The sequence below is a fragment of the Crocodylus siamensis genome, chromosome 8 (assembly GCF_052110815.1).
Source record: "Crocodylus siamensis isolate JL-2025a chromosome 8, ASM5211081v1, whole genome shotgun sequence".
Classification (NCBI taxonomy): Eukaryota; Metazoa; Chordata; order Crocodylia; family Crocodylidae; genus Crocodylus; species Crocodylus siamensis.
The window spans coordinates 74,099,000-74,125,245 of NC_143402.1; the positions used below are offsets into that span (position 1 = coordinate 74,099,000).

General features: G+C 40.9%; 1 protein-coding gene across 2 annotated transcripts in view; it reads left to right on the forward strand.

Moving 5' to 3' along the window:
- The window catches only part of HELZ (helicase with zinc finger), a 170,273-nt gene that overhangs the window by 23,752 nt on the left and 120,275 nt on the right, over positions 1–26,246 (forward strand). For both annotated transcript variants that reach the window (XM_090059492.1, XM_090059493.1), the window contains exons 4-11: positions 3,997–4,121; positions 7,017–7,073; positions 9,115–9,166; positions 9,692–9,767; positions 12,729–12,927; positions 14,401–14,508; positions 14,883–15,180; positions 21,707–21,974. In XM_090059492.1, coding sequence (XP_089915618.1) covers positions 3,997–4,121; positions 7,017–7,073; positions 9,115–9,166; positions 9,692–9,767; positions 12,729–12,927; positions 14,401–14,508; positions 14,883–15,180; positions 21,707–21,974 — 1,183 coding nt within the window. The remainder of the gene's footprint in view (positions 1–3,996; positions 4,122–7,016; positions 7,074–9,114; positions 9,167–9,691; positions 9,768–12,728; positions 12,928–14,400; positions 14,509–14,882; positions 15,181–21,706; positions 21,975–26,246) is intronic.

Sequence of the window (26,246 nt, forward strand, 5' to 3'; positions counted from 1 at the left end):
TGGGTCTCATCTTTCGTGCTCTGATACTCTAACTCGAGGTTCTCAAACTGTGGTCTGCAGAAAGGTGACCTAAGGCAGCATTTCCCAAACTTTTCCAGCCCAAGGCACACTTACATTAATAAAAATTTTCTGCAGCACACCTGTTAAGGCATTCCTCATCCTCATACATATTGTATTCATTGCCATGGCAAAATTCCATGGCACAACTGTTCATTTCTGACGGCACGCTTTTGTGCCGCAGCACACTGGTTAAGAAACACTGACCCAAGGCTAAAGCTGACAAACATTGCACCTGACTTCCCAGAACTTTGCTCAAAAAAACAGGCACATCCATCACATTAGAAAGGTAAGACTACTGATATTAAATTATGAGTTGTGTGCTTTGATTTGTAGAATGAAAAAAAAGTTTATTAAGTGGTCTGCTGAGACCCTCAGCAGTTTTCAAGTGTTCTGCGAAAAAAAGTTCGAGAACAGTTGTGGCCTTGGCTCCACCACGATCCGCTGGCTGGGAAATTGGCTCCGTTGTCGGACCCAGAGGGTTGTGATTGATGGCAGTCACTCATTGTGGTGCCCTGTGACCAGTGGGGTCCCTCAAGGCTCTGTCCTGGGACCCATACTGTTCAACATCTTCATTAACGATGTGGACATTGGAGTCAGGAGTGGACTGGCCAGGTTCGCCGATGACACCAAACTTTGGGGCAAAGCATCCACACCAGAGGACAGGCGGGTGATCCAGGCTGACCTGGACAAGCTCAGCAAATGGGCAGACAAGAACCTGATGGTGTTTAACACCGAAAAATGCAAGGTTCTCCACCTTGGGAGGAAAAACCTGCAGCACCCTTATAGGCTCGGCAGTGCTACGTTGGATAGCACTACAGAAGAAAGAGACTTGGGGGTCATCATTGACCACAAGATGAACATGAGCCTGCAATGCGATGCTGCGGCTAGTAAAGCGACCAAAACGCTGGCTTGCATCCATAGATGCTTCTCGAGCAAATCCCGGGACGTCATTCTCCCCTTGTACTCGGCCTTGGTGAGGCCGCAGCTGGAGTACTGCGTTCAGTTTTGGGCTCCACAATTCAAAAAGGATGTGGAGAAGCTCAAGAGAGTCCAGAGGAGAGCCACGCGCATGATCAGAGGTCAGGAAAACAGATCTTACGATGACAGGCTGAGAGCCATGGGACTCTTTAGCCTGGAAAAGCATAGGCTCAGGGGTGATCTGATGGCCACCTATAAGTTTATCAAGGGTGACCACCAGGATCTGGGGGAACATTTGTTCAGCAGAGCGCCCCAAGGGATGACGAGGTCGAACGGTCACAAACTCCTGCAAGACCGTTTCAGGCTGGACTTAAGGAAGAATTTCTTTCCTGTCCGAGCCCCCAAGGTCTGGAACAGTCTGCCAGCGGAGGTGGTTCAAGCACCTACATTGAACACCTTCAAGAGTAAATTGGATGCTTATCTTGCTGGGATCCTATGACCCCAGCTGACTTCCTGCCCTTTGGGCAGGGGGCTGGACTCGATGATCTCCCGAGGTCCCTTCCAGCCATAATGTCTATGAAATCTATGAAACCACTGGTCTAACTTATCGTGAACCTCAAAAGAGAGATTTCCCCCCACGTGTTAAATGAGGAGTAGGTGGTACTTGTTCTGCAGGTACATTCCTATGACAGCAGTACCAAGGTGCATTTTCTGTACATTCATCTGGTGCAGTCTCATTCTTGAAACAATCTAAGAATTTTTTAAGCTCTTTTGTTGTGACTGCTGCTAGTGTCTGCCAAAATGCATTGTTCTGAGCTTAGTCCTCCACAGTTGTCCTTCCTGTGAGTGAATAAAGAGGAGGGAAGAGACATGGAAGGTAATGGTTAGAGGAGAGGAAGCATGGATCAATCAATTCTGTTTCATAGGTTGATATTCTGAGGACTGAACCCTGGTCTTACTGAAATCAAACAGAAGATTGTTATTTATTCCAGTGGGATTTTTCCATTGAGACAGTTTTGTGGTATTCTCACAGGGAGACTATTTTTCTTTCTTTCCTCAGCATGTATGTCAGAAATCTGAATATCTCAAAAGAGGGCTAGCAGTACAGTTAACATTTTTCCTGCACTCATTAGGCACCCAGAGAGAAGAGGCGCAAATAATTTAATAAACAGAAGAAATCCGTTTTGAAATGCATGTTGAGAACAAAAAGTTATGACAGCCTTTGAAAATTAGATCTATGAAAAAGGCGTCTGGAAGGTTGACTTCATAATCGCACTCTGCAAGCAAATATTTAACTTGGAACAATTTTTATACTACAAATAGTTTTCTGATATATAGATATAGATACACATACACACACGATTGTTGGACATGTCACTGTGCTCATAGTTCATCTTCCCCCAGCAGCTTGTATTTCAGAACAACTGCGGTGGGTGTCTTGGCAGGTCTGTTTTTGTTAGTCAGAAGGACATTTTAAATAAAAATATCATGAAAAAGCTTTATTCATGCTGTCATTATGACATTTTACAAGGTTTGACATGTTATATGCACCTGTGGCTGTGTTTTGATTTAGAAGGAGTGAAGCACAGTCTGGAGCACATATTAGATGTATGTGCTTGCTGTAAAATGTTGGAAGTATTTAAGTACAAAGACAGTAATTGTGAACCTATTACATTGTCTTACAAATGTGCAAAGGATTTTGTTAAGAATGAAAAGTTATGGTCTATTTGCCTATTGCAACAGTGTTTTAGATAATTAATACCATCCAATTAAACACATGACATAACTTTAATTGAGTATTTAGAGTTTGAGGCGTATCCTAATCGCAAACTGTCAGAAATATAACATGAGAACTAAACTTCTGTTTTTGGAAGTGCTGTCAGCAGCGTCAGTGTGTTTGAATTCAGAGTCATCTTTTAGGCATTTACAATCAGATTTTGGTTAGCGTTATGGATTTCGAGAGTAGTCCTGTTGTTTTTAATATACATGTTTTTATTGGACTATTCTTCCCTTGATTTGTTTGTGTAATTCCTGTTAAGATATGTATGCCTTTTTAGTTAGGAGGATTGATTTACTTTTGCCGAGCCTAATCCTGCAGTCCTGGTGTATGTAAACTTCCTGTTAGCAGTAATGGGAGCTATGTGCATCCAGGATCTGCACGTTTAGTGAGTGGCAGTAGAAACACAGATGTTGACATTGCCTGTAATAATAATAATGTCTATTTTAAATTGACTGTTATTAAAAGTGGCATGCTTGGCTTTACTAGCCTTTCAGGTACTTAAAAAGTTTTTCTTTTCTTGCCATGTAATATATATTTATATATACAAAATTGTTACTTCTACTTAGCTGGAACAGTTCTACATCGTGAAATAAATCCTTTCACTGTTGCAAGTGTCAAGGGAAGTACCTGTTTGGCTAGCTATCTGGTCAGGTGCCAGCAAACATTAGGAAAGTTTTCTGTTACATGAAGCTTGTAGATTTCCGAATTAAAACAGTCATTCCTGTATTCTGCTTTTTGTAACATAAGTGAATAGGGGCTGTTTTAAAGCAGCAGGAATATTAATTTCTTTTGAGCAAATGACCAACAAGGAGGTTTGAGACTTTTACAAACTATGAGGTTGTCTTCTGCAAGCATAAATGGATCCCCCTGAACATGTTTTGACCAGCAGAAGTAGTTTGTAGTTTGTGGAGACAAAGGAGGGAGATCCTTTGTGTCCACACCACGGACCTGGAGTTACCCCTGCCTCGCTTCTCCAGGCCATGAGCTACCACCCTTGTGGCTACCACACGAAGAACGTGTTCACAACATGTCTTGGTTGGTGGTGGACATAAATAAGTAATGTGTGAGGTATGGGAACAAAAATGCTTTCTACTCAGCCCATCCATATCACGTCTGTTCGGGAAGCAAAGGATTAAATGTTGGTCTTGGACATATTGTTTTTAAAGGTCAAAGAAAACTGAGGTGGGTTTAGTTAAGTACTGTCCAATGATTACTAATTTTGGTGATTTGTGTTGCAGTGCTGGGAGAGGGACTGGCCAAGGGAGATGGCTCTTTCCGTGCAGTGCTTTGCTGCATGCATCTTAAAGGGAAGCTGCAAATTGTATCTAAAGTCCTTTCCAAATCACTGATGGGCGAATCATTGGTAAGCAGGTTTAATCTACATAACTTGAAAGCCATTTGATGTTTGTCTTTTTTATGCATTTAGTAGCAAACTTCTGAACATATTGTCTGGCCAGTACATTAAAATAGTAAAATAATTTGTATGGAAAATATCAATGTATTGAAACATTCAAGTGCTAATATGTAAGCAAGAGCGCAGCTTGAAGCTTACATATTGAAGCTAACAGTTGTGTTTTCAGATTGTCTTTTTTGGCTCGAGTGGCTAGAACGAGAATGTTCAAATTAGTTGCCTGCATGTAATCCCTAAGGATTGCAAAGTAATCTTTCCCATGTGCAGTTTAACAGAGCAGAGCAATGTAAATTTCCATCCCTTTGCCTGTATTTTAACTGCGCACCTGAGACCACTTTGTGTGTGCTTCAGTTGACAAAGTTCAGCTTTTGAAGCAAAAAGGACATTGATACATTTATTTTAAGGTGACTTTGAATGTGTTTTAAGTAAACAGCAGGATTGTTCAAGAAGGACAATGATCCAAGTATTGTACCCTAAACTAACCTGCTGGGACTTGGGTTTAAGCATCATCTTTTTTTTTTTATCTCTGATCCAAAGCATGTAATACCTACATTACCTCAATAATGTCTCTGATTCCTGTGGAACTACTAATATCCATGAAGTATGTGTCTTTTGAAGGATTGTGCCTTTATTTTCTGGGGTCTGGATTCTGTATTCGAAGTTTCATTTGCGTAAGTGGATGGTAGCAAAAACTGCTGAAGTAATGTCAGGAAAACAGCTCCCTCTCTAATGCCATTGGTAGTAGAGAGGCTCCTGCAGGAAAATCCAGAGCCTTGCATTTAGGGCTTTGCAAGTTTGTTGAGGAAAAAAGGTTTGCTTACTTTTAGAGTATACTGATTAAAATGTCAAGGCAGTTCTGGCAATAAGAAATGAACTAAGAGCTTAAATATGAATATTCATGCCCTACATATATGTTATTCACAACAGCTATTTAGGGGCTTTCCTCTAAACTTGTGCCCAACTCAGAGCAGGAACTTGAACTTTGGTTTCCTAAATCTCTAATTTCTTGAGTGTTCAGGGGGCAGGTCACTCTCTCGATAGAGCTCTGCTTTACTTTGTATACTAAATAAATACTAATATTTGTTGGGCCAGAGAGAGACTGATTCTAGCCTGGTGGTTAGAGCATTCTTGTGGGGAACTGTCTTTGAACCAGGCTGACTAGGGACTTGAACCTGTGTGTCCCCCGTCTTGGTGAATACTTTCCCCAGGGGTTCTTGGGTCAGGGGTTGCCTTGCCTGTTTCTGTCAATCTCAGACAACTTGGATTTAAGCAGTTTTGTCACAATTTAAAAGTTTTTGCAAAAAATTTGGTTTTACTGGTCAGCATTTTCTCTTCTGTTGAAACGTTCCTGACTATCTGTAGTAGTAGTTACTTTCATAAAAATTGATACAGCCAAAGAGTCCCTTACTTGGGGAAATGCAAAGCACTCATTTTGGGCTGTTATTATGTTGTTAAGATAGTTTTCTCTTGTGTAGTTTAATCATTCCAGATGAAATCTCAGCATTTAAAATGAAACTTGTGATCTTGTGATGGATTGTAGATCATCAGACCCAGTTGTTTTTCATGGGACTGTTAAAACCAACAAATGATTTGCTAACTTCTAGTGTCTGAGTGGAGTAATGAAATAAGTTTGGACTGTTTTCATTTGAAAAACATTTCCCTCCAGTTATAAGGGAGCAATTCTCAGTAGCTTATATTCTTTATGTTGTAGATACATGAGTTCTACAAATTAAGTTTGTGAGCTTTGCTTATTAAAAGAAACGAAAAAGCATTTGAAATAATGCCTCTGCGCATGGTTTGTCAAGTGGGTAGATTGATAGTGAAGATATTTGAGTTTCTGCTGGTCTGTAGTATAGCCAGGCTATGAAGGAGAAGTATAACAGCATGCTGTCTGACAAACTCAGTGGCATTTCATTAAAAAATGATGCAGATATTCATTTAAATAAAACCACAGGTCTGAACTCTGGTGATCAAGATTGTGGATCTCAAGAGTATGAGATTGCTGTATTATGTGAGATAAATTGACTTCAAAGGATTTTACCTGGGATTCTATTGAGCACAGCTATTACTTGTAATGAAAGCTGCTATAAAAGAGGGAAAAGAAACAGACTCCAGAATAGGAAGAGTTGTAAAATTGTGAAGTAATTTGTACAAAAGTCTCTTGGGAAGAAGTGACATGATACAGCAGTGTGAATTTTTGATATTGATTCCTTTGGAGCAGGTATAAGTGTTTTAATAAGAGTAATAATAATACATTGTAACTGTCCTATGGGGATTTTCATCACTAGATTTCAAAATGCTTTATAAATGAGGTTAGTATCATTGTCCCCACTTTACAGATGGGGAAGCTGAGGCACAGAGAGGTGAAGTAACTTTCCCAAAATGACCCAGCCGACCAGTAACCAAGGTGGGAGTGGATCCCAGGTCTTCTGAATCCCCGTCCAGTGGGTACTAGGCCTACAGTCTTTTGGGGTACTTGTTCTGAAGAATCTCATCTCGTAACATTGAACCTATTACTGTTTAACTTGGGTGACAGCCAGGCTACATGAGGTTGATTTGCTAAGCTGTCCTGTGCTTGCACCCTCTTTGGCCTTGCCCTTTACTGACACCTGCTGTGCAAGATTAGCATCTGGCCGATTGCGAGTTTCCCTGTTGCATAATGATGCTTGCTCAGTGTTACACAGGGAGTCATTGAAAATTGTGTAATAGAATGCAATAATCCATTTGCCTTGCCTTGCCCTTCCTGTTTCCCAAATACCACGTGGGAAAAAGGTAATTCACTCCCTGTATTTACTATAGCAGAGCATTTATGTACTGAATACTCTTAATTTTTTTCCTTTTCCCTAGAACGGCATGGTAACTAAAGATTTGACAAGACTAAAAACACTTCTTGCTGAAACAGAGGTAAGAATGACCGTATTATGAGGAGAAAAGTAAAATTCATGATCTAGAGGGCAGTTGGTCCTGTGCTGTAGGAAACCTGCCTTGACAGAATGCAGTGTGTCAGGCATCGTGGCTACCTTCTTTAAAGCAGTCATCCATCATGATCTTGGATCACTTATTTTGACGAAAGACTAAAAGGAAAGTTGCTGAAAACTGCCTGACTGTGGCTTGCTATAGTGAGCAGGGAAGAATTAGAATATCCATTTGTAACTTAGGTCTCGGTAATTGGTTCCTCTCTCTAATGGAAGTGATTCTGAATTCCTAAACAGAAATCATTGTCCTGCAAATTCTAGAAGTCCCATCGTTTCCTGTGCTATAGTAGTGAAGGATTAGTTTAAATCAGTGGTTTTCAATCTTTTTCGTACTGGGACCCATTTGCCAAGATCAATGGCTTGTCCCGACCGGCACCCCCCTGAACCTGCCAGTGCCTGACCCATAGTCCCCTCCCCGTGGGCCCTGCTGGTGCCCCTCACCCCCAAATCACAGCCCCCTGGCTCCTGGGCCATGCCAGTCCCCCTCACTCCTGATCCTCAGTCCCCTGCTCCCCTCTTCCCCCGCAGCCCTGCTGGAAGGGGCCCCCAGCTCCCAGAGCGTGATCAGTGAGCGCAGGCCCCTGCATGTATAGGCACAGCCCTGTGCCACCGGGCCAGGCACGCAGCTCCCTGCTCCCGCCCCTGCTAATTCAGCCCAGGGCCCAGCCACAGTCCCCCATGTCAGCAGGGGCTGTCCTTTGCTGCTCCAGTGCCGGCAGCCCCCTACCCCCGCCAGCTCAGTGGACAGTCCCCTGGATCTCCATCCCCTGCTCCCCATACTTAGTTTCATATAGTGCATGGGGCTGCTCACTTGACCTGGCCTTGCTCTGTGCTGGCCATGTACATCAGTGCATGCAGACTCACGTGCATCTGTTGCCTCCAATCATCCCAAGCAGCTGCTTGCAGGCTGGAACACTGCCAGCCTGCAAAGGGAAACCCGTGGTTTCATGGCTTTTTCTGGGGACATGCTCGTGACCCTTTCAAATATTCTTGCAACCCACTGGTTGAGAAACACTGGTCTAAATTATTTTTCATAATTACTATTTTCATATTTAGCCTTTGTCCTATCCTTTAAGTTATTAATTTTCTTTTCTTTTGATAGAGCATTTAAAGTTTATAGCTCTCTTACTATAGTTTAAGGCTGTGTTGTTCTTACAGCTTTTTTCCAGAACCAAATTCAGTGATTGCAACTCTGTCCATTGCTGCCTCCAGCTTTGGAACGAGCTGCTTAAGGGTCAGCCCACTATTTTGTTTGTCAGTAACATATTTTTATCTGTCCTGGGGGTGTTGTGCATTCACAGAATAAAAAATCTTGTTTAAATAAGAGGCATTTTTAAAAGGACAAATAGTCACATTCTTTATACTGCTAGGACCACTTTGTGCCAGCTAATGGACAAATTGGCCTTACTGTTTATGGAGATAGTTCTGCACTAATCATTGGCATAGCTGGGGGAGCCATCCCAGTACAAGAGGAGAGAAGGCCATCAGGTGTTTCAAGTAGGGTGTGGGCAGGTTAGGGTATGATGTTGTAAAGCTCTGCCAGCTCTGATCAATTCATTGGCTTAAGGTTCATTATGGACTTCAGAGCAATGTCAGAAGTTAGAAAAGCCCCCTGGTTCTCTTGTTTTCATTTGGTGGCTCTGGATCAGAGAACCTCATCTGGGTCCCATTAGGCACAGCTCAGAGGATAGGAGTGAAAGTTATAGCTGGATTTGGTTTTTTCCTCTCTAATTGTGATGCTACAATACAGTAGATTCAGCATATCCATTAGATCCCCTCTATTCAATTGCTGTAATTTTTGTCCTGTAAATATATGGCAGTTTTGAGACCAGAATGTGGATTGAACTTCTGGTTAAGATTTTTTGCATGGATTGTTTTAGAATACAGTAGAGTTGCCAGATTGAGAGTTTGGTAAAAACTAGTTGATGAACTGACCAACTCTTTTTTTTTTTTTTTTGGTAATTATCCAGGCAGCAGCTAGTAAAGTACCCTCAGGATACCATGGGGAGGATTTAGAGGAAGGTAAGTAAAGTATATTTTAAAGGTACATTGTGTTGCATGGAGAAGAACTGAAGATAGAACTGGTTGCTATATATGGGAACATTATTGTTTGAATAAGCATGACCAGTTCACTTGTCCCTGATGTCTAGTTGGAGGGAATGTGTTCTGCAGGGGTAACAGGAGTAAAGGGGAAAAGCGGCATGGTTAGTAACGTGAAGACTCACAGTGAAATGAGACAGGAAAGTTCCATCTTCTGTTGTTTTTGGAGACAGCAGATCACATTTGTTGCTCAGTTTGGTGTGGCAGAACCCAGTTCCATTCCAACAAATCACTTTATCTAACTTATATTAGTTGCTTTCAACTCTTGCCCCACATCAGATCCTCAGGGATTGAAAATAAGTAGCTGTGGGGAAATAGGAAACCTGCTTGTGTGTCTGTACCCTATGGGTTGGTGTTCAGAGACATGTAGCCCTGTGCAGTTACTACCAATGATTCTAAACTACTGGCAATCAGAAAAATAACCTGAGTCCCTGGATTACTCTGCAGGATCTCAGGATGGTTGGCAATTCCGCCCCCCACCCAGGGGAGTCACAAGCAGTGAAGAGTACACATTGTGTAAAAGGTAAAGTGATATAGTTTTATTGGTGATGAGATTGGTGTTTAAGGGGTAATATCATTTCCTCTTGTGCTTAGCAGATAATACTCTTATTCATGACTATGAGTGGGTCAACTATAAGGTCAAGGAATGTTACCTGCTTGTTAGAGCAAGGCATGGATGCACTGTGTCATCTCTCAGCACCTATTTCTCTGTCTCTAAAATGACATTAATAATTCCAGCTCTAAAGTATCATGGTTCCCATTTTGCAGAAGCTGAGGCATACAGGTAAAGTTCCCTGCTCAGAAATCACACAACTTGAGCTCAGTTTAGAGTTCTTAGCTTCTTTTCTTCTGAAGTCCACTGGACCATAATGCCTGTCTACAGAGTGTGTAACCTGTATAAATAGAGTACTTCATTTAATAGCAAAGGTATATTAACCAGGAAAATCCTGTACCATGCATTTGATTCTGGTTCACACGAAGCACAAAAAGAAATTAATTTCCTAAGAAGTGTAGTAATATAACCTACTTTTCAAATGAAAAGCTAGGTTACCTCCTGGACTAAGTGCTTGCAGCTCCCATTGACTTCAGCAAGTGTTGTGAAGGCTTAATATTTCAGCAAATCAGACTCCTTGTTTATAATGCCCTATGTTACATGTTTATAACAAGTGGCACATCTACCCAGTTTTTAAACTGTAGTTCAAAATTTCATTCTATTAAAGTTATGGTGTAAGGTTACTGGAGACTTCTGTATTACAGGTGCAATTCGCTTTGGGATTTGAAAGAGGTCTTTATTAATTAATCCATTATACTTGTAATTGTGGATTTAAGACTTTAATTCCTTATGTAGATGTGGTTGCAAGTAATAAATACTAATTTTCAAAACCACAGGCAGTAGAGAAGTAGCATGTATTACATATAATGGAATTAAGGAATTGCAAGAAATACTCATTGAGGAACCAAACATAAAAATAAAAGTAATTATTGCTGAAAGTACTGGGAAATGAAAATATGTAAAAATGGTTACAGATGGAAGATTTTAATATGGCATTTTCCTATTAAGTCAAGGAGAACACAAGTAAATATTTCTAAATATATCTCTAAATAAGGAGAAGTGCTGATTCAAAGGGCCACCATTTTTAAGTGATAGTAATAATTAATGAATATTCAATAGTAAGTGATTTATTGTTTCTCTTAAGTCAGAAAGAATTTGAAATTTCTTCTTAAATGGATGCTATTAAAATTGCATCTTAAATATAACCTCTTACACATGTTGTCAGTAATTCATTGTATTATTAAAATTAGATGTTTTCCTCACCTTGTTTGTTTTGTTGTTGTATTTAATTTAATTTTGGCTGTGGAAATAAACGCTCCAATTTCTCTACAGCGTTCTCTGGGATTAAAATTTATTGCAACAGAATACGTGAATCCAAAAAAGGAACTGTTTAAATTGAAAATATTATATGAAATATATCACAAGAACACTTCTGTTAACATACTGGACCATACAATTTTTACTTTTTTATAAAGAATATATACTTTGGGCCTTCACAATCTGATGGTGTCTCTTAAATTTCTCAAACTTTTCGTAGAGGAAAGGAGTATGTTAATGCGCATTACAACTAGTGACCCAAATGCAGCTGGGATATCAGATACATTTGCTTTAGGGTTTTTCTGTCATTTGTCAAGTAACATCTGTTTTTGTCACATAGCTCAAGACTTACTGTCTAATTTGCATGGTTACATAACACGTTTGCTATGGAAAGGTCATTCCATCATTAATCCTCTTCTGCTCTATCTGCCAATGATGTGGGTAGCTGACTTGCCATTTCCTCTTAGTGCTGATTGATTCATCCTCCTTTTTCAGTAATATATTACTGTAAGGTGAATTCTGAATTTGTCCTGTTGTGTAAGCTTGGAGATGAAATTCACTGTAAATTTAGAGTTACAGAGTTTCTTCGTTTTCCGGACTATGGCATGGATTACCCTGCTTACCTTCAGTTGTCTGATAACGTGGTGTGTTAGTTGATCAGCACTGGATTCCTCATGCAGATACGAGGATTGTTTGCGCTGCTGGCTATGCCATAAACCATACTTAATGCAGTCAAATCTCAAAAAAAAAATCTCTTAAGTGCTTCTTCCATCTCTGGATAATACGTCCATATCCCTTGTCACAAGTTTAACGCAACTGAGCACAAAGTTAATGTTGTGACTACAGAAATGTTTTCCAAATGATATAGCTGTTTGGATGCAGAGTATAGATTAACAGGGTCTGAGATACCTGGAGTTTTTGGATTATATCTGGGCATTAGGCAGTATTTAAAAGCATCCTCAATTTTAAAGCATCAGCAGAATGATGATGTTAGGAACAATGTTTTACATTTTAAACGTCCGTAAACACCATAAAATAGATGCATACTGTCTGCCGCACGTATTTCTAGGTGGTTGTTTCAATACGGACGCAAGGACGTGCCTGTAATTAATTGAAAGAACCACATGATGTCAGTGTTGCTTCAGAAAAATTCTGTTGAGTGGGCATTTATCAGGTTAGCACATGACCTCTAGTGAAAAGTTTGTCGAAAATGTTGTTGTTTTTAGTGCTGTTAATTTTTTTTTACCATAACCCTGAGGAGCCCCACTTAAACACTAGAATCCTTTGGCACTTGGTGCAGTACAGAGACCTTTTTAGATGTTCAGAGCCTATTTATCTGAGTGAAAAACTTTTATGGCCCTTAACATTTAAATTGGAAAAATTCTGGATGTATCTTTATGAATATCAGCAGCATCGTCTCGCAGTGAACACTCCTTTTTGTATATAGACATGTGGCTAAACCGATTCCTTGAATCTGATTTTGTAATTTGTCTTGTGTGAGAGACTGAAAGGCTAGAAGGAAACTCTTTGAAATACAGGATGTAAAATCTTATTTTTTTTAAAATTGAGCCTGAAAAGTTTGAGGCATAATTGTCTTATCTATTTTTCGTGTAGATTTTTAGAGCAAGGGATCTGCAGGTACGGTGCACAGTGTACTTCAGCACATTCCCAGGAAGAACTAACAGAATGGCAAAAACGATATGCTTCCCGATTGATCAGATTAAAACAGCAGAAGGAAAACAAGCAATGTTCGGGCAGTTATATGGAAACTTTGATTGAGAAATGGATGAATTCATTATCTCCTGAGAAAGTGGTAAGGAAAATATACTGTTGCTCTGCGTGCTCATGTTTAAAACTAACAGTTGAGCCTGTTTTTGGGCCTTACCCTGAGAGCTGGTTGAATGATTCATTACTGAGAAATTATCCTGCCAGTTTTACCTCCTCCTTCTCCCTGCCCTGCAGCCTGCTTGGAAAGCTTTCAGACCCAGGTTTGTTTCTTCAAATGCAGCCCTTTTCTCTAGGAATTCAGTAAAGAGGTTGTGAATTGCAGTTTGTGGGTTGATCACAGATTGTTTGCTCTGCATATTTACTGTACCCAGTACAGGATGGGTAAGCCAAGTCTTATGGCATTCTTCCTGTTTCCTGACCGGATGGTGGAGCTTTTTAAACTGGAGAACAATAAGTGGTGAAGCTTTCAGGGCTTAATGGAAATGCTCTTGTTTTTGCAGGACACTCTTCCTTTGCTTGCAACTGCAGGGGTTTGGGTGCCAGAACAGCCAGTCTTCAAACTCATTGGTTTATGTAGTATTTGTGAATACTGAGAAGTAAGGGGTACACAGGTGATCAAACCCAACAGCTGTTTGGAATTTCAAAGAACATTTTTTTCCAGCATTCAACCACCTCTACTTGCCACTGATACTAAGGAGTTTTCGGTCCATCTATTGTTGCTTAAAATCTGGGAAGTTTGTGACCATGCTAGCAAAAGGATTAACAAATAGGGTTAGCTAGCTGGTCAGTTGAATGGTCAAATATTGTCAGTTGACCAGTCAATTGACTGCATATTTTTGGACTGGTCAAAGATTATAACAGTTTTACAAAAAAGTTAAATGTTTGGCGTTTTCTTGACATAAATATGATTTTTATTGTTTTTTGGCACGTTTAATGGAAAATTTGTGCTTTTTCTGTGTATCATTGGCAATTTTCTATGTATCATTGGCAATTTTTGACAATTTTTGGTTGATATTTGACCAGTCAATTGACCTAACTTTATTTGGCTGGTCAAATACCTAACCTGGTTAACAAATAGTAAATCTGGGTCTGCTTTCCTTGCATCTGAAGCGCTGTCATTGAAGTCAGTGAGACTACTGGGTCTTCTGGTAATACAGTCTGTGGCATTATTATTTCAGATCCTTTTTTCCAACTAAAATCACTTTCTGCTTCTTAGACATGACTAACATGACTAAGTTGATTAGCGGGGTAAAAGCCTTTTAAAATCTGGTCCTATGTTTGTTCTCTCAAGATAGTTCTATTTTGTGTATACACAGTCAATTAAGATTGAGTTAAAATTTTAATGTTTTTGCTTGCATCTCTGATTTAACTGGTTTTTTTATTCACTTGGCTTCACTTCTGATATTAGGATCCTGCACAGGCTTTTACTGAAGTTAATCATCAATTTAGAAAACAGTTCTTTTAGGTTTTCTGTTCTAAGACCTTAACTTAGCATGAACGTCATCTAGATTGTCATTCTCTGTAGACTTTAATGTTATCTTTTTCTCTTTGCATTTAGCTGAGTGAAAATGTAGAAGGAGTGAGAGTAGAGCATAATCCTGAACTATCGGTTACTGTCACCACCAAAAAGTCTCATCAGACATGGACGTTTGTTCTCACTTGTAAGGTAGGATTCCTTTTGAGAAGAAATTAAACATTAAAAACAAGCTTGTGGTGGCATGTAGACCATGTTCCTTTTGCTTTTTTGCTATTAGCATTTCAGTCCATAATGCTTCTTTTAAAATGGTTCTGATTGGAGAGGGCCCCACCTTTTGTCTATTTCTTCTTACTCCCGTTGGGGTGATGATTGGGTAGGTTGCTAGGAGTTATGGGATAGTAAGAGCTGTGCTCTGAAAAGTGTAGGAGCTCAGTTGTGTCTCCTTGATAAAGCTGAGACCTCTTGCAGGCTCCTGTAATCTGAAGATGTATGAAGAACTAACTTCATTAACTAACTTCATTTTTTCATTGTACAGTTACTTCAATATTTGCATTTCTCTGTAGCCTGCAAGAATGCTGTATCGAGTGGCACTGCTTTATGATGCCCATCGTCCTCATTTCAGTATCGTTGCAATATCTGCTGGAGACAGCACTACCCAGGTGTCACAAGAAGTCCCAGAAAACTGTCAGGAATGGATAGGAGGAAAGATGGCCCAGAATGGAATAGATCATTATGTATACAAAGTCACGATAGCCTTTAACACCGAAATCTTTGGAACTTTTCGCCAAACTGTAGTGTTTGATTTTGGGTTGGAACCAGTTCTCATGCAACGAGTAATGATTGATGCTGCTTCAACAGAAGGTAATTCAGAGATATTTTTCTTTTTTACCAAACAAACTACATAGAAATGTCTAAAAGCATGGGTTTTTCAGTGGTTATTTTGAAACTCAGAAATGTTTTCTGTACTGCTCATTAGTCAGTATATAAGTTTTTTGTGATTTATGCTTTTTTTGCATTATCGTTTTAACATAAGAACTCATAAAATCCTGGAAAAATATAATACGCCATACTTTTTTTCCTTTTTATATTTTTGTGGGGAACAAGTTATGTATTAACAGATAATGAATGCTTATCATCATCTAATAAAATCCTTCACATAGATAAACATAAATCATGAGCAGGATTGTCAGTAGGTTTAAACTGGCACGGCACCACTGGAGTGGATGGTACTATACCAATTTATGTGGCCTTGAGATCTTACCTGGAGTCTTTGTGTTGAGGTGCTAGAAGTTATTGGAGGGTAACATTGTCTATCCTTGCATCATGCAGCTTGACCATCTGAGGTGTATGCATTTTAAATACATTTTGCAGGTACAATACCAAATAACAGAAAGTCCTTGAACAACAAGCTGAAGATTACAAGTAGGTAAGGTCTGTGATCCTCATGTAAATTAAAATGTCATTGGTATCATGTATCTGAGAGTTTGTCCACGCGGGATCTGGTTCATAGCCGAAAAACTCCGGTTGACTTCAGGGCAGCCTTGAACAATGTGTTAGATCTAAAAATGAAGTAGTGGAAATAAAGAATTTCTGTATTAGAACATGTCTAATATCTCATTGTTAATTGTGGCAGACCTCTGAGAAGAACATTTGCTGTCAGGTAATGATTGGTTAAAGGAGTTGAGAGCCAGAGACCAAGAAGGCTTGTAACCCAGGCAGTCATTAATGGTGTTATGAAGTATGTGAACATGAAGAAATAATTAATAATGTTTTTAATGTGTTTAGTTTAAAAATGGAATTGTGTGTTGCCATGGCCATTGTGTGCTGTTTACATCATTGGTCTATGCCTGTCATTTACAAACAGGAAACCAGGACTTTCAGTTCTGGGCCCCTCATTATTAGAGAGATGTCAACAAATTGGAAGAAGTTCAAAGCAAAAGGGCAAAATATCAGAGCTCAGGAGGGATTGATGTGTGAGGAAATATTAAAAGAGCTAAATATGTGTCAGTTGGCAACAAGAAAGGAGCTGGGATGGGCCACAATAATCCTTTATGAAGATTTGAAAGCTACAAACACCAGAAGGAGAGAGAAATATATTTTCAGTAGTATGATGAGATGCAACCAGGAACGATGAATTTTCTGAAAGTAAGATTTAATAGCTTTTGTCAGAGTTTCCCAAGGGAAGTGCTTTCAGCTCCTTTGCTTGAGACTTTAAAACAGCTGAATACTGGAGTCAGACAGTAATGTTTAGTATTCAGTTCCACTTCACTAGTATCATTTCCAATTGTTTTTGAACAAATAAAAATGATGTGCTGCTAATTCTTCTTTGGCTAACTTGTTCTTCTGTAAAAATTCCCAAATAAGATCTCTAAAGTCTTTCTTCCTTCACAGTTTTGAGTCATTTGTCACTGTTTATAGTTAGCATTTCGTTTTCCTGGAGTTGCTCAGGAGTGCTGGTGGTCCTGTGGCTGCTGTTTTGCACAGAGCGCTCTCCACATGCTGATTTGGTTTAGCTTCAGAAGAACACTCCAGGAAGAATTATTTTTTCATGAGATAAAGAATTGTCCTTTTAGGCAAAGGGTAATCAACACTATTTTTAGTTGTTTTTACCTTGCTCAGAGACAGCTTTAACTGCAAATTAATGGAAATGTTTTTCTTTGCAATATAAGAGGACTTGCATTGTCAAGACTTGCTGTATTGCAGAACCAAGAGCAGAGCATTGATTTTTGTTCTGGATGTCCATTAAATCCATTTCCCAGAATTGTAAGTCAGAGTACAGAACCATTTATCAAAATATTCTCTTGAAGGCAGTAGACAAATGTAGCTCGGTGTTACCTCTGTTAATAGTAATTCTTATGAAACTGATTAAATCCAGACCAGAATTTTCAAAGCTGCTGCCAATGAGGAGAAACCAAAATGGATTATGACTGGGAGATAGCCAGACGATACTCATTGATGTAGAGCATGTTATCTCTTCAAGAAGGCTGATTTTCTGGCATTTCTGTCAGTCACCAGGAGGGAGTCCCAAGAAGAGTTCATCTCTCAAACAGCTGGAGGAGCATCAATGTCAGTTTTGGACAGAGCTCATGATTTCACAACTATTTTTGTTATTTCCAGCTACCTTTCAGATACGTTTGTTGAACAGACTCCTTTGCCAACTTCCACAGACCTGTTCTGATATGCTTACGTGATCTAGAAAATGGATATTTCCTTAGTCTTTAGTGATACAAACTTTTAAAACCTTTTTATTAGCAGTGATAATTGTATGTTACAGCAAACACTATAACACATTCAGTATTGGGCTTGGCTACAGATACAGGTGTTGCTTTTTGCTATTTCTGTACATTATGTACGTAGAACAGATTTACATTTATAGCATCAGCAGAGAGAAAATGTAAATAGCAAATGCCATAGTTGATGAACTGCTCTTCGAGACAACCCAAATATTTATAGTTGGAAACTACACAAGTCGCAATGTCTCCATGAGCAGAGTGTTGCACTAAGGATGAGAAACAGCTTACAAGCAGTAAGAGGGTGACTAATCACAGCTGACAAATTTCTGAAGTCAGTAAACTTGCAGAGAGCTGGTGTCCTTGGGTTGTAGAGCTGTTTAAGACCAAGAGAGCAATAATTTATTTGTGAAGTCAGAACTAATAATCTTTGGAGAAGCCTATGTCCTTGTCACTTTAAACTACTAGGATTGCACAGGGCTGATTGCTACTAATGGAGTAGGGCAGGGAAACCCACAGTGAAACAGTAGATGCAAGCATGGATGGCTAAGAAGAATATTACTTCCAAAGGCAACTATTGGTCCCTCTTTGTGAGATGTTCCATCTCTGTGCATAGAGGGGAGATCAAAATGTTCTCCCATCAGATCACTGTTTATGTTAATCTACCACCACAAATGCATTAGGTGTTGTACAAGTGAATATAAGTACAGTATCATTGCTTTGCAAGGTTTACAATCTGTGTAGACAGCATATGGACCAGCAAAGAAGTAAGAAGTGCACCTTACTGCTTTTTTAAAATTAATTTGTATCTACAGTGTCCCTTTGAGAAGTGAATAGGTCGTGAAATAGTATGTAGAGTTCTTACGGAAAAATGCTTTTCAAACATCAGCCACAAAATATTGAAAAAGACTGTCAGCCCCTAATGCATAGTATCTTAAATAGTAACAGAGTGTCTTCTCTTGTGTAGCTATACGGTGGCTCAGGACGGTCAACTTTTTGTAGAAAAGTTACAAGTAATGGGTAAATGATTACTTTTCCATGTACTGAAAATGCACAGGATATGCCTTAAGAAAGGTACATTGTGTGTATTTTGTCATAACAGTCAGAAAACAGTTATGTGAGACTTCCAGTGATGGAAAACATCTCTACCATTCACTGTCAAATGATGATCTCTCTGAAATCCCTGAAACCACCCCGGCCCGGGCCCATTTCTCTCCTTGCTCAGTGATGGCAGTTAATATGCTTCAGTGTGCAGGAAGAGGTTTATTTATACCCTCTTGATAGCCTCCCTTAAAATAATTTTTTCAGAAAACGTTAGAATCATAGAATCACTGAGTGGGAAGGGACCTAGACAGACCCCTCGCCCTGGGCAGGAAGGAGCACTGGGGGTGGGAGGGGTCATAAGACCCCAGCCAGGTGCCTGTCCAGTCTCCTTTTGAAGGTTTCCAGGGCAGGGGAGAGCACCACCTCTCTGGGGAGCCTCTTCCAGGCTCTGGCCACCCTTACAGTGAAGTCGTTCTTCCTAATATCCAGCCTAAACCTCTCCTCCCTCAGCTTGTGGCCATTGTTCCTGGTGACTCCAAGGGGGGCCCTGGGGAACAGACTTTCCCCGAGTCCCTGCTGCTGGCCCCTGATAGGGTTGTAGGCAGCCACAAGATCCCCCCTCAGTCTTCTCTTGCGGAGACTGAAGAGATTCAGGTCCCTCAGCCTCTCCTCATAGGGCTGGCCACGGAGGCCCCCAGCCATACGAGTGGCCGCCTCTGGACCCTCTCCAGGTTCTCCACGTCCCTCTTGAAGTGCGGCGCCCAGGACTGGACACAGGACTCCAGCTGCGGCCTGAGCAGCGCCGCATAGAGGGGCAGCAAGACCTCTCTGGACCGGCTAGTGATGCTCCTGTCGATGCAGAACAGGGTGCGGTCGGCTCTGCCTATTGCTTCGTCGCATTGGCGACTCATATTCATCCTGGACTCAATCCTGACTCCAAGATCCCTCTCTGCCCCTGTGCTGCCGGGAGGGTCAGCCCCTAACCTATAACCATAATGCTGGTTCCCTCTCCCCAGTGCAGCACTCTGCACTTGTCCTTGTCGAACTGCATCCTGTTCAGGTCCGCCCACTTCTCCAACCTATCCAGGTCTGCCTGGATGCGGTCCCTGCCTGCCGGTGTATTCCCTTTACGCCCCAGCTTGGTGTCATCACCGCACTTGAACAGGGTGCTCTCCACCCCCTCGTCCAGGTCGCTAATGAAGATGTTGAACAGCACCGGCCCAAGGACCTAGCCCTGGGGAACTCTGCTGCCCACACCCTCCCAGGCTGACATTGATGCAAACTGGAAGATCAAAAACAAACATGATCGAATGACCTGAATATATGTGAGTGCGGTGACGTGCAGACCATGGAGCACTGGCTTGTTTGCCAACTCCTTGGTGAGACCTGTGTGAAGCAGAACCTCGCTGCAGCAGCCGAAAGAGCTACTGCTTGTGCCGAATTCTGCAAAAACTTCTAGTTTATGACAAGGACACAAGAAGAAGAACCTTAAAGCATCTGGATCCATAATGCTCACTGGAAGATAGAAGATGAGATCTTTTTGAGCCAGGTTTTCTTGCACCCTCTCACTTTGTTGTACAGTTTGAACCATAAGTGACCAGCAGAGAATATTCTTTCCTGGCATGTAACTGATAATGCTCGCTTCTGTGTCAGGACCCACCACCTCCACCTCACCCACTGTAGGGCGCCTGCTGAAGAAACCGTGTATGATGACCTGGATCTCTGCTGTGCAGATTCTCCGCAGACATTTTAAAGCACCTCCAAAGTTGATGTGGGGGTTGGATTGGTTCAGAATCAGACAACTGACTCCTTACAGGTCCCATTCCCACCAGCAGATCTCAGACAGAGTAAAATTAGCTACTCTCTCATCCACATCTTAATGCAGCAACTTTTTTTCTTAAAAAGATCTATTGTTTTTCGCCAGCCATGGCAGAATAGTTTGAAAGGTAAGACAGCCTTGTTTCTTTTGGCTAGAGAATACTATAGATTTATGTTGTTAAACAGGCTAAATGTCCTTCAGACTTTACTTATTTCATCTCATTAGGTTAAAGACTGACCAAAGATAATGAAGAATTTTATTTGAGGGTATAGGTCTTTTACAAGCGCTCCTCTGGTATCTGGGGTTTAAGACTCACGCAGAGTTAAAATGCTACTTCTAATTCCCACTGTAGTACTATTATATGAAATCTGTAACTAGCTCTCCATATAGCATTTGCCTTCCGTTGAATTTCACAGCGTTAATGAAAATTGCAGGGGTTGAAAAATGCTTTATTTTTTTGTTTCATTTTTGTTTTTCTGAGGCTATAGTATAAAGATAACAGCTAGAAAAAGATAAAAATATACGTTTGTGTGATGCAAACTGTTTTCAGAATGCATTACCTAAGTGTTATCTTAGCACAGGACTTCATTTTAACATTACGCTAGAGCACATGCTGCACACATGCCACACAGGAGATCAGGAAGGGGGCAAGCATCACAACAGCACCTGGCAGGGAACAGATGGCAGAGCAGCAGATTGGGCAGGGAAAGCGAATCAGTGTGGTACTTGTAGGCTGCGGAGCTAATTTGTGGTACATGTGTGAAAACGTTGGCCTTCACTGTGCTAGAAGCCACTAAACGGGGTTTACCACTTACATTATATAATAGTTATAAAGTTTATGGCTTTTTGCTAGGGTATTGCATAATGACTTGAAAGTATTATAATAAAGGTGCTTTCCCTTACTTGTTTTTCTAGCTGCTCTCTGTTAAGGAACAATATTATGTTCTTGCATGTGCATCTATGTCTGTCCTCTGAAGTAGGGGCGGTGCTTCACCCCAACCATGGAATTATGAAAACTCTTCAGGACAAAGGAGCATCTTACCTTCAGCTTTATTTCTTTAAGATAGCAGAGTAACTTTACTACTGCTGCCTACTCTTTGAAAAAACAAATCAAGTACTGTTAATTAAAAATTAAGTTTAGCCTGTAAATTTACACTTATTCTCTAATTTACATGCAGAAGCTGTTGCAGACCATGTGAAGTCATCAAGCATTTCCCACTTATTATTGTCAGTTGTATATGATCTTTAAGAACGCGCATTTAATTCCTTTCTTGGTTTGTATATCCACATGCAGATCTTGAATACCTGATGCATGCACGACAACAGCTACTAACTACAGCCAAGCGTTGGGATTCTACTTCTAAGACTATTGTAGAATTTGAGCCTAATGAAACTACTGAATTGGAGAAGAGCCTTCTTACCAGATACCAAATTCCTCTGTCTGCTGACCAACTCTTTACACAGTCTGTCCTGGACAAATCATTGACCAAGACCAACTATCAATCACGGTTGCATGACCTCCTTTATATCGAGGAAATAGCACAGTATAAGGAAGTCAGCAAGTAAGTAACACTTCTTATGAAAATTATGTCTTCATCGTTTGTTGCTCTCCTATGAAAAATGATTAGGATGGCACTTCATAAGGGTTATGTTTGCCTGACTGGATTTAAAGTATTGGTGGTTAGCTGCTAGGTTACATTTTTTAAATAAACCAAGAATGCACATGAATTTAGAAATTTTACCTTTTAGTAGAAGAGAATAGATATAACTTTAACAGTAAATAATAAATGGCTGTAAAGATAAGGGAATATTTGAATATATGAATAGGGTGCAGGTTGGGAGACAGAGGTAGATTTTCAAGGTTCACAGTCTCACTGCACTAGACTATTTTTTCTGTATCCTGACATTTATGATTAATGGTGTCATCTTCATTTGTATGGAATGAAAATGTTTTAAGGCAATGTACCACTCCAGATAGGACTGGTGAAAGCACTAGTATCATAGTGCTTAGGGTCAGAAGGGACCTAAACAGATCATCAGGTCTGACCCCCGGCCCCAGGCAGGAACGGGTGCCGGGGTCATATCACCCCAGCACTGTTCCATTCCTCTTTAATTTGATGCAGTAGCAAATTACAAATATACCAGAAATGTCTTCCCTAGGGAGCACAATCCCTGGGGAACATGATTAAAAGTTTAGTCTAATCACATGTTGGTCATTTAAGACTGTTACAAGCCAGTGGTACCCAACCTTTTTGCTCTGTGGGCCAGATGTATGGTGTAGGGTGGGTCCACAGGCTAGATCTACTCTCTGGACCTGATCTGGTATGTACAGGGCTGGGGCCCAATTGGGAATCTACTGGATATGGGGGATCCCCATGCCTTATGGTGGCTGCAGCCCCGTGGGGGATTGGGCCCATCGCTCCACTCCCAGCCTGGTGTGTGCAGGATCAGGCTCCACTACCCTGCTTCTTCCCCGTGCAGCCAGGATCAGGGAAGAAGCCCTGTGTGTTCCTGATGGGACCCCGTTGCCCACCCCATTGTTGCAGGTGAGATCCTGGGTGCAGTGGGTCATCTGGCCCACAGGGATGGAGAAGGAGCATGCAGCGTTAATTGCCACTGATCCTGTCACTGCATTTCCAGACCTTAGGGGAGCCCTGAAGGCTGGATCATGTGGCTTTGCCCGTGGGCTGCGGGTTGAGCGTCCTTGATATAAACTGTTACTTTGAGGTAAATGGGAAAACAGTGCCTATTCAGTTCTCTTTCCTATCTTGAATAAACTGCAGCAAATTTGAATGAGATCTTTGCTTGTTCTTATCACATCTCTCCTGTGCTGTGGAGGTGGTATGCAATATGGCATACTTGAAGGCAGGTTTTCCAGCAACTTAACTGAGTCTTTCTTTTTCTGCATCTTGTGCTTTGATAACCAATTTCCTTTTACAAGCTTTTTAAAAACAAGGTGAGGCTGGAAGAAAGCTCCACACAATTTCTTATAAATAACAGAAGAGCAGCTTGCATATACAAATGATAGAGTACGTTCCTGTGCATGTTGCTTCACAATTAAATAAGTTATTGATGTTTATGTCTTTCTGTTAAGTGGATTAATAAAAGTAATTTTAACAAATATTTTTGATGTGTCTTTGTTTTGGTAATACTGATGACAGAAATCCTATTCAATCCTACTATACCTGGTCTCCTTCAGTACACTGGGCTCAGACTTCTGCGTAATGTGTCTTAACTGGCTGTTCTCTGGCTAGCCTTTGCTGGACATTAGTACATGCCATAAAACTGTTGTGAATGTTGACAGTTTTGTAGGAGAGGTCCAGGACTGGATGATTGGTATGCGCACAGTGCATTGCTTGCTGTCCTATATTGCATTGTTAGGTTCTCTTAATGCTGCTATGAACTATTAATTGATCTGACTCACAACCTGATAAGATAGAGGCATTGAAAATGGCATTTCAGTTTCAAACACACCCAAAAACACACAAGGCAAAGTTTGCAACTTGAGGCCAGTGTTCTTCATAGGCAGTATAAATACCCCTTGTGGTGTACTGAGACCCACATAAGAGAACTTGGTGAACCAATGTAATGGTAGAATCACAAACTTTTATTTTCTTTGCTGTAAATCAAATATTGTTTTTAGGTTTAATATGTTTTTAGGTTTAATATTAAAGGATTGAGCTTCTTTGTAGCTGTGGGGCCATTGGAAATCGGAGCTAGCCTAGAATGGAGCCATCTGCATATTAAACAAAGTTATCTCTGGGCGTACGCAGTCCATATTCTGTGATTTGCATTAACTGCCAATTGACTGCAATGTTGAATTTGATCTCTGAAGGCCAAAATGGTTTGTTGCTATCTGCCTTTGAGACTGAGACTGTCTCTTGCTGTGCTGCTGCTCTCTCTCCTGCTTGAACCAGAAGTTCCCACTGTGATCAGGGGAGTGTTGGTTGCAGAGCCTTGGTGAAGGATTATGTACTCTGCAACTTGATTTGTGAGAACTTGGAATTATTATACGTTTATGACATGCAGCTTGTCCCAGGCTTTGTGAGGGGGGAGGGGAATAGTCAAAATGCTGAACTATGTCAGGGGAAAGAGGTAGCAAGTCTCTTCTTAGTAAGGGAAGGGAGCCATGCTGTACTTTAAGGCATGTTTATTTTAACATTTTGTAAATTTTTTATTTGTAAAAAGTACTTAGCATGAGTAGTGCACAAGATGGAGACAATAAAGGACTGAATAAACAAACCAACCCACAGTCCAATTTCCATTTGCAAATATAGGCTTCATATTGACAAGCAGGAGTGCAGATGAAACTTGAGCTCAAGTTAAGTGAACAAATTTACATACTGGTTTGGGGAAAGTGGAAAATCTAACCCTTTGTGTAATGTTCTACAACTTAAACATCATCATTTTTTCCTTTGCATATTGAAAAAGAAAAACAGCATTTAATTAAAATTCCTAACACTCTTATGACACTTCGTATTCTGAAATTGGTACAAACCTGAATGACTTGAAGAGGTGACGTATTGCTATTTTGTACACATAGGGCGCATCCAGACAAGTGCGCACGTGCGGTTTGCAGCTCTGCAGACCTGTCTGCAGTGCCTCAGGTTGCACGTGCCACATGTAGGTGTTCACTGCGCTGCCAGTTTGCAGCATGGTGGGTTTTTGTTGGCACTGGGAGATCCTGGTGTCAAAAAAACTCATGCCAGAAAAAAGCAGGGCAGCGCATGTGGCGGCAGCATGTGCTGCCCAAAACTGGAGCCTGGCCGGCCGGAGCCATGCTCCAGCTGCTGGCCAGGCTCCATGCACCCAGATGCACCTCTGGAACCCCGTGAGGGCCCCAGGACCCCAGGTAAGGCTGCTGGGGCCAACCCAGGTGCTGGCCTCAGCCTCCCCTACCCCACCTGGAACATTTTTCCCCACGCTAACCCCACATGCAGGGGCGTGCACTGGGGCAAAAAGTAGCAGCACAAATTTGGGCCGCTGCTTTTTTCCTTGCAGGAGCTGCATGCCCCTGTTCAATAGGGACGCAGCCATACAGTGCGTTGTTCCCTACATGAATGGTGGACCAGATTCCTTCTAAAGGTTGTAGAATCCTAAAATATTAGCTATTATGGAAAATAAGCATATTTTTGCCATTGCCATATACTGAGCCAGTATTTAATAAAATGTGCTGTAGATGCAGAGTAAAATGTATGACCCCTTCTGTGGAAATTGTAGGTATGAATATAAAAATTCATGCTGATTTTTCTTTTAAAAACCTGGCATACAGAGCCACATTCAGCACGTAATACTTGGCCTTTTGGTGAATTAGTTTGCATTGGCAGTGGATGGACTGATGATCTAATAAGTCTCTCTTTTAATTTCTGGAATTTAAACATAGATAGTGTGGGTTTTGCCCAGTGGTTAGATTTAATTCTTTAATTATGTTGGCATTTTACAGGATTGGCAGAGAAGCTCTCGTGAGGTTGCACAGAGGACAGATTGCTGTTAGAATTTTCCGTGGTTTTGGATGTTTAGGAGATTTTTTTCCTGTTTATTTTGGTCTGCATACCGGTACCTCATGCTGCCTTGTGGTCACCGCACTATGCCCAGAAAAAATCCAGCAGGAAGAAATAATCAGGAGACCAAAAAAGTTTCCCAGCTGGTATCCCAAGTGGCATGATGACTAAGAGAGCTGTAGGTTCAAAAGAAACTCAAAATTCAGTGGTTTTTTTTCCTCACCATCTGAGCAATCATCTCAGTGAAGAAATATTTCTAAAATTACACAAAGCTGGAATTTACAGTACGAGGACTCTCAAAACTTAATTCTGGTTTTTGTAGCGAAGTGTTTA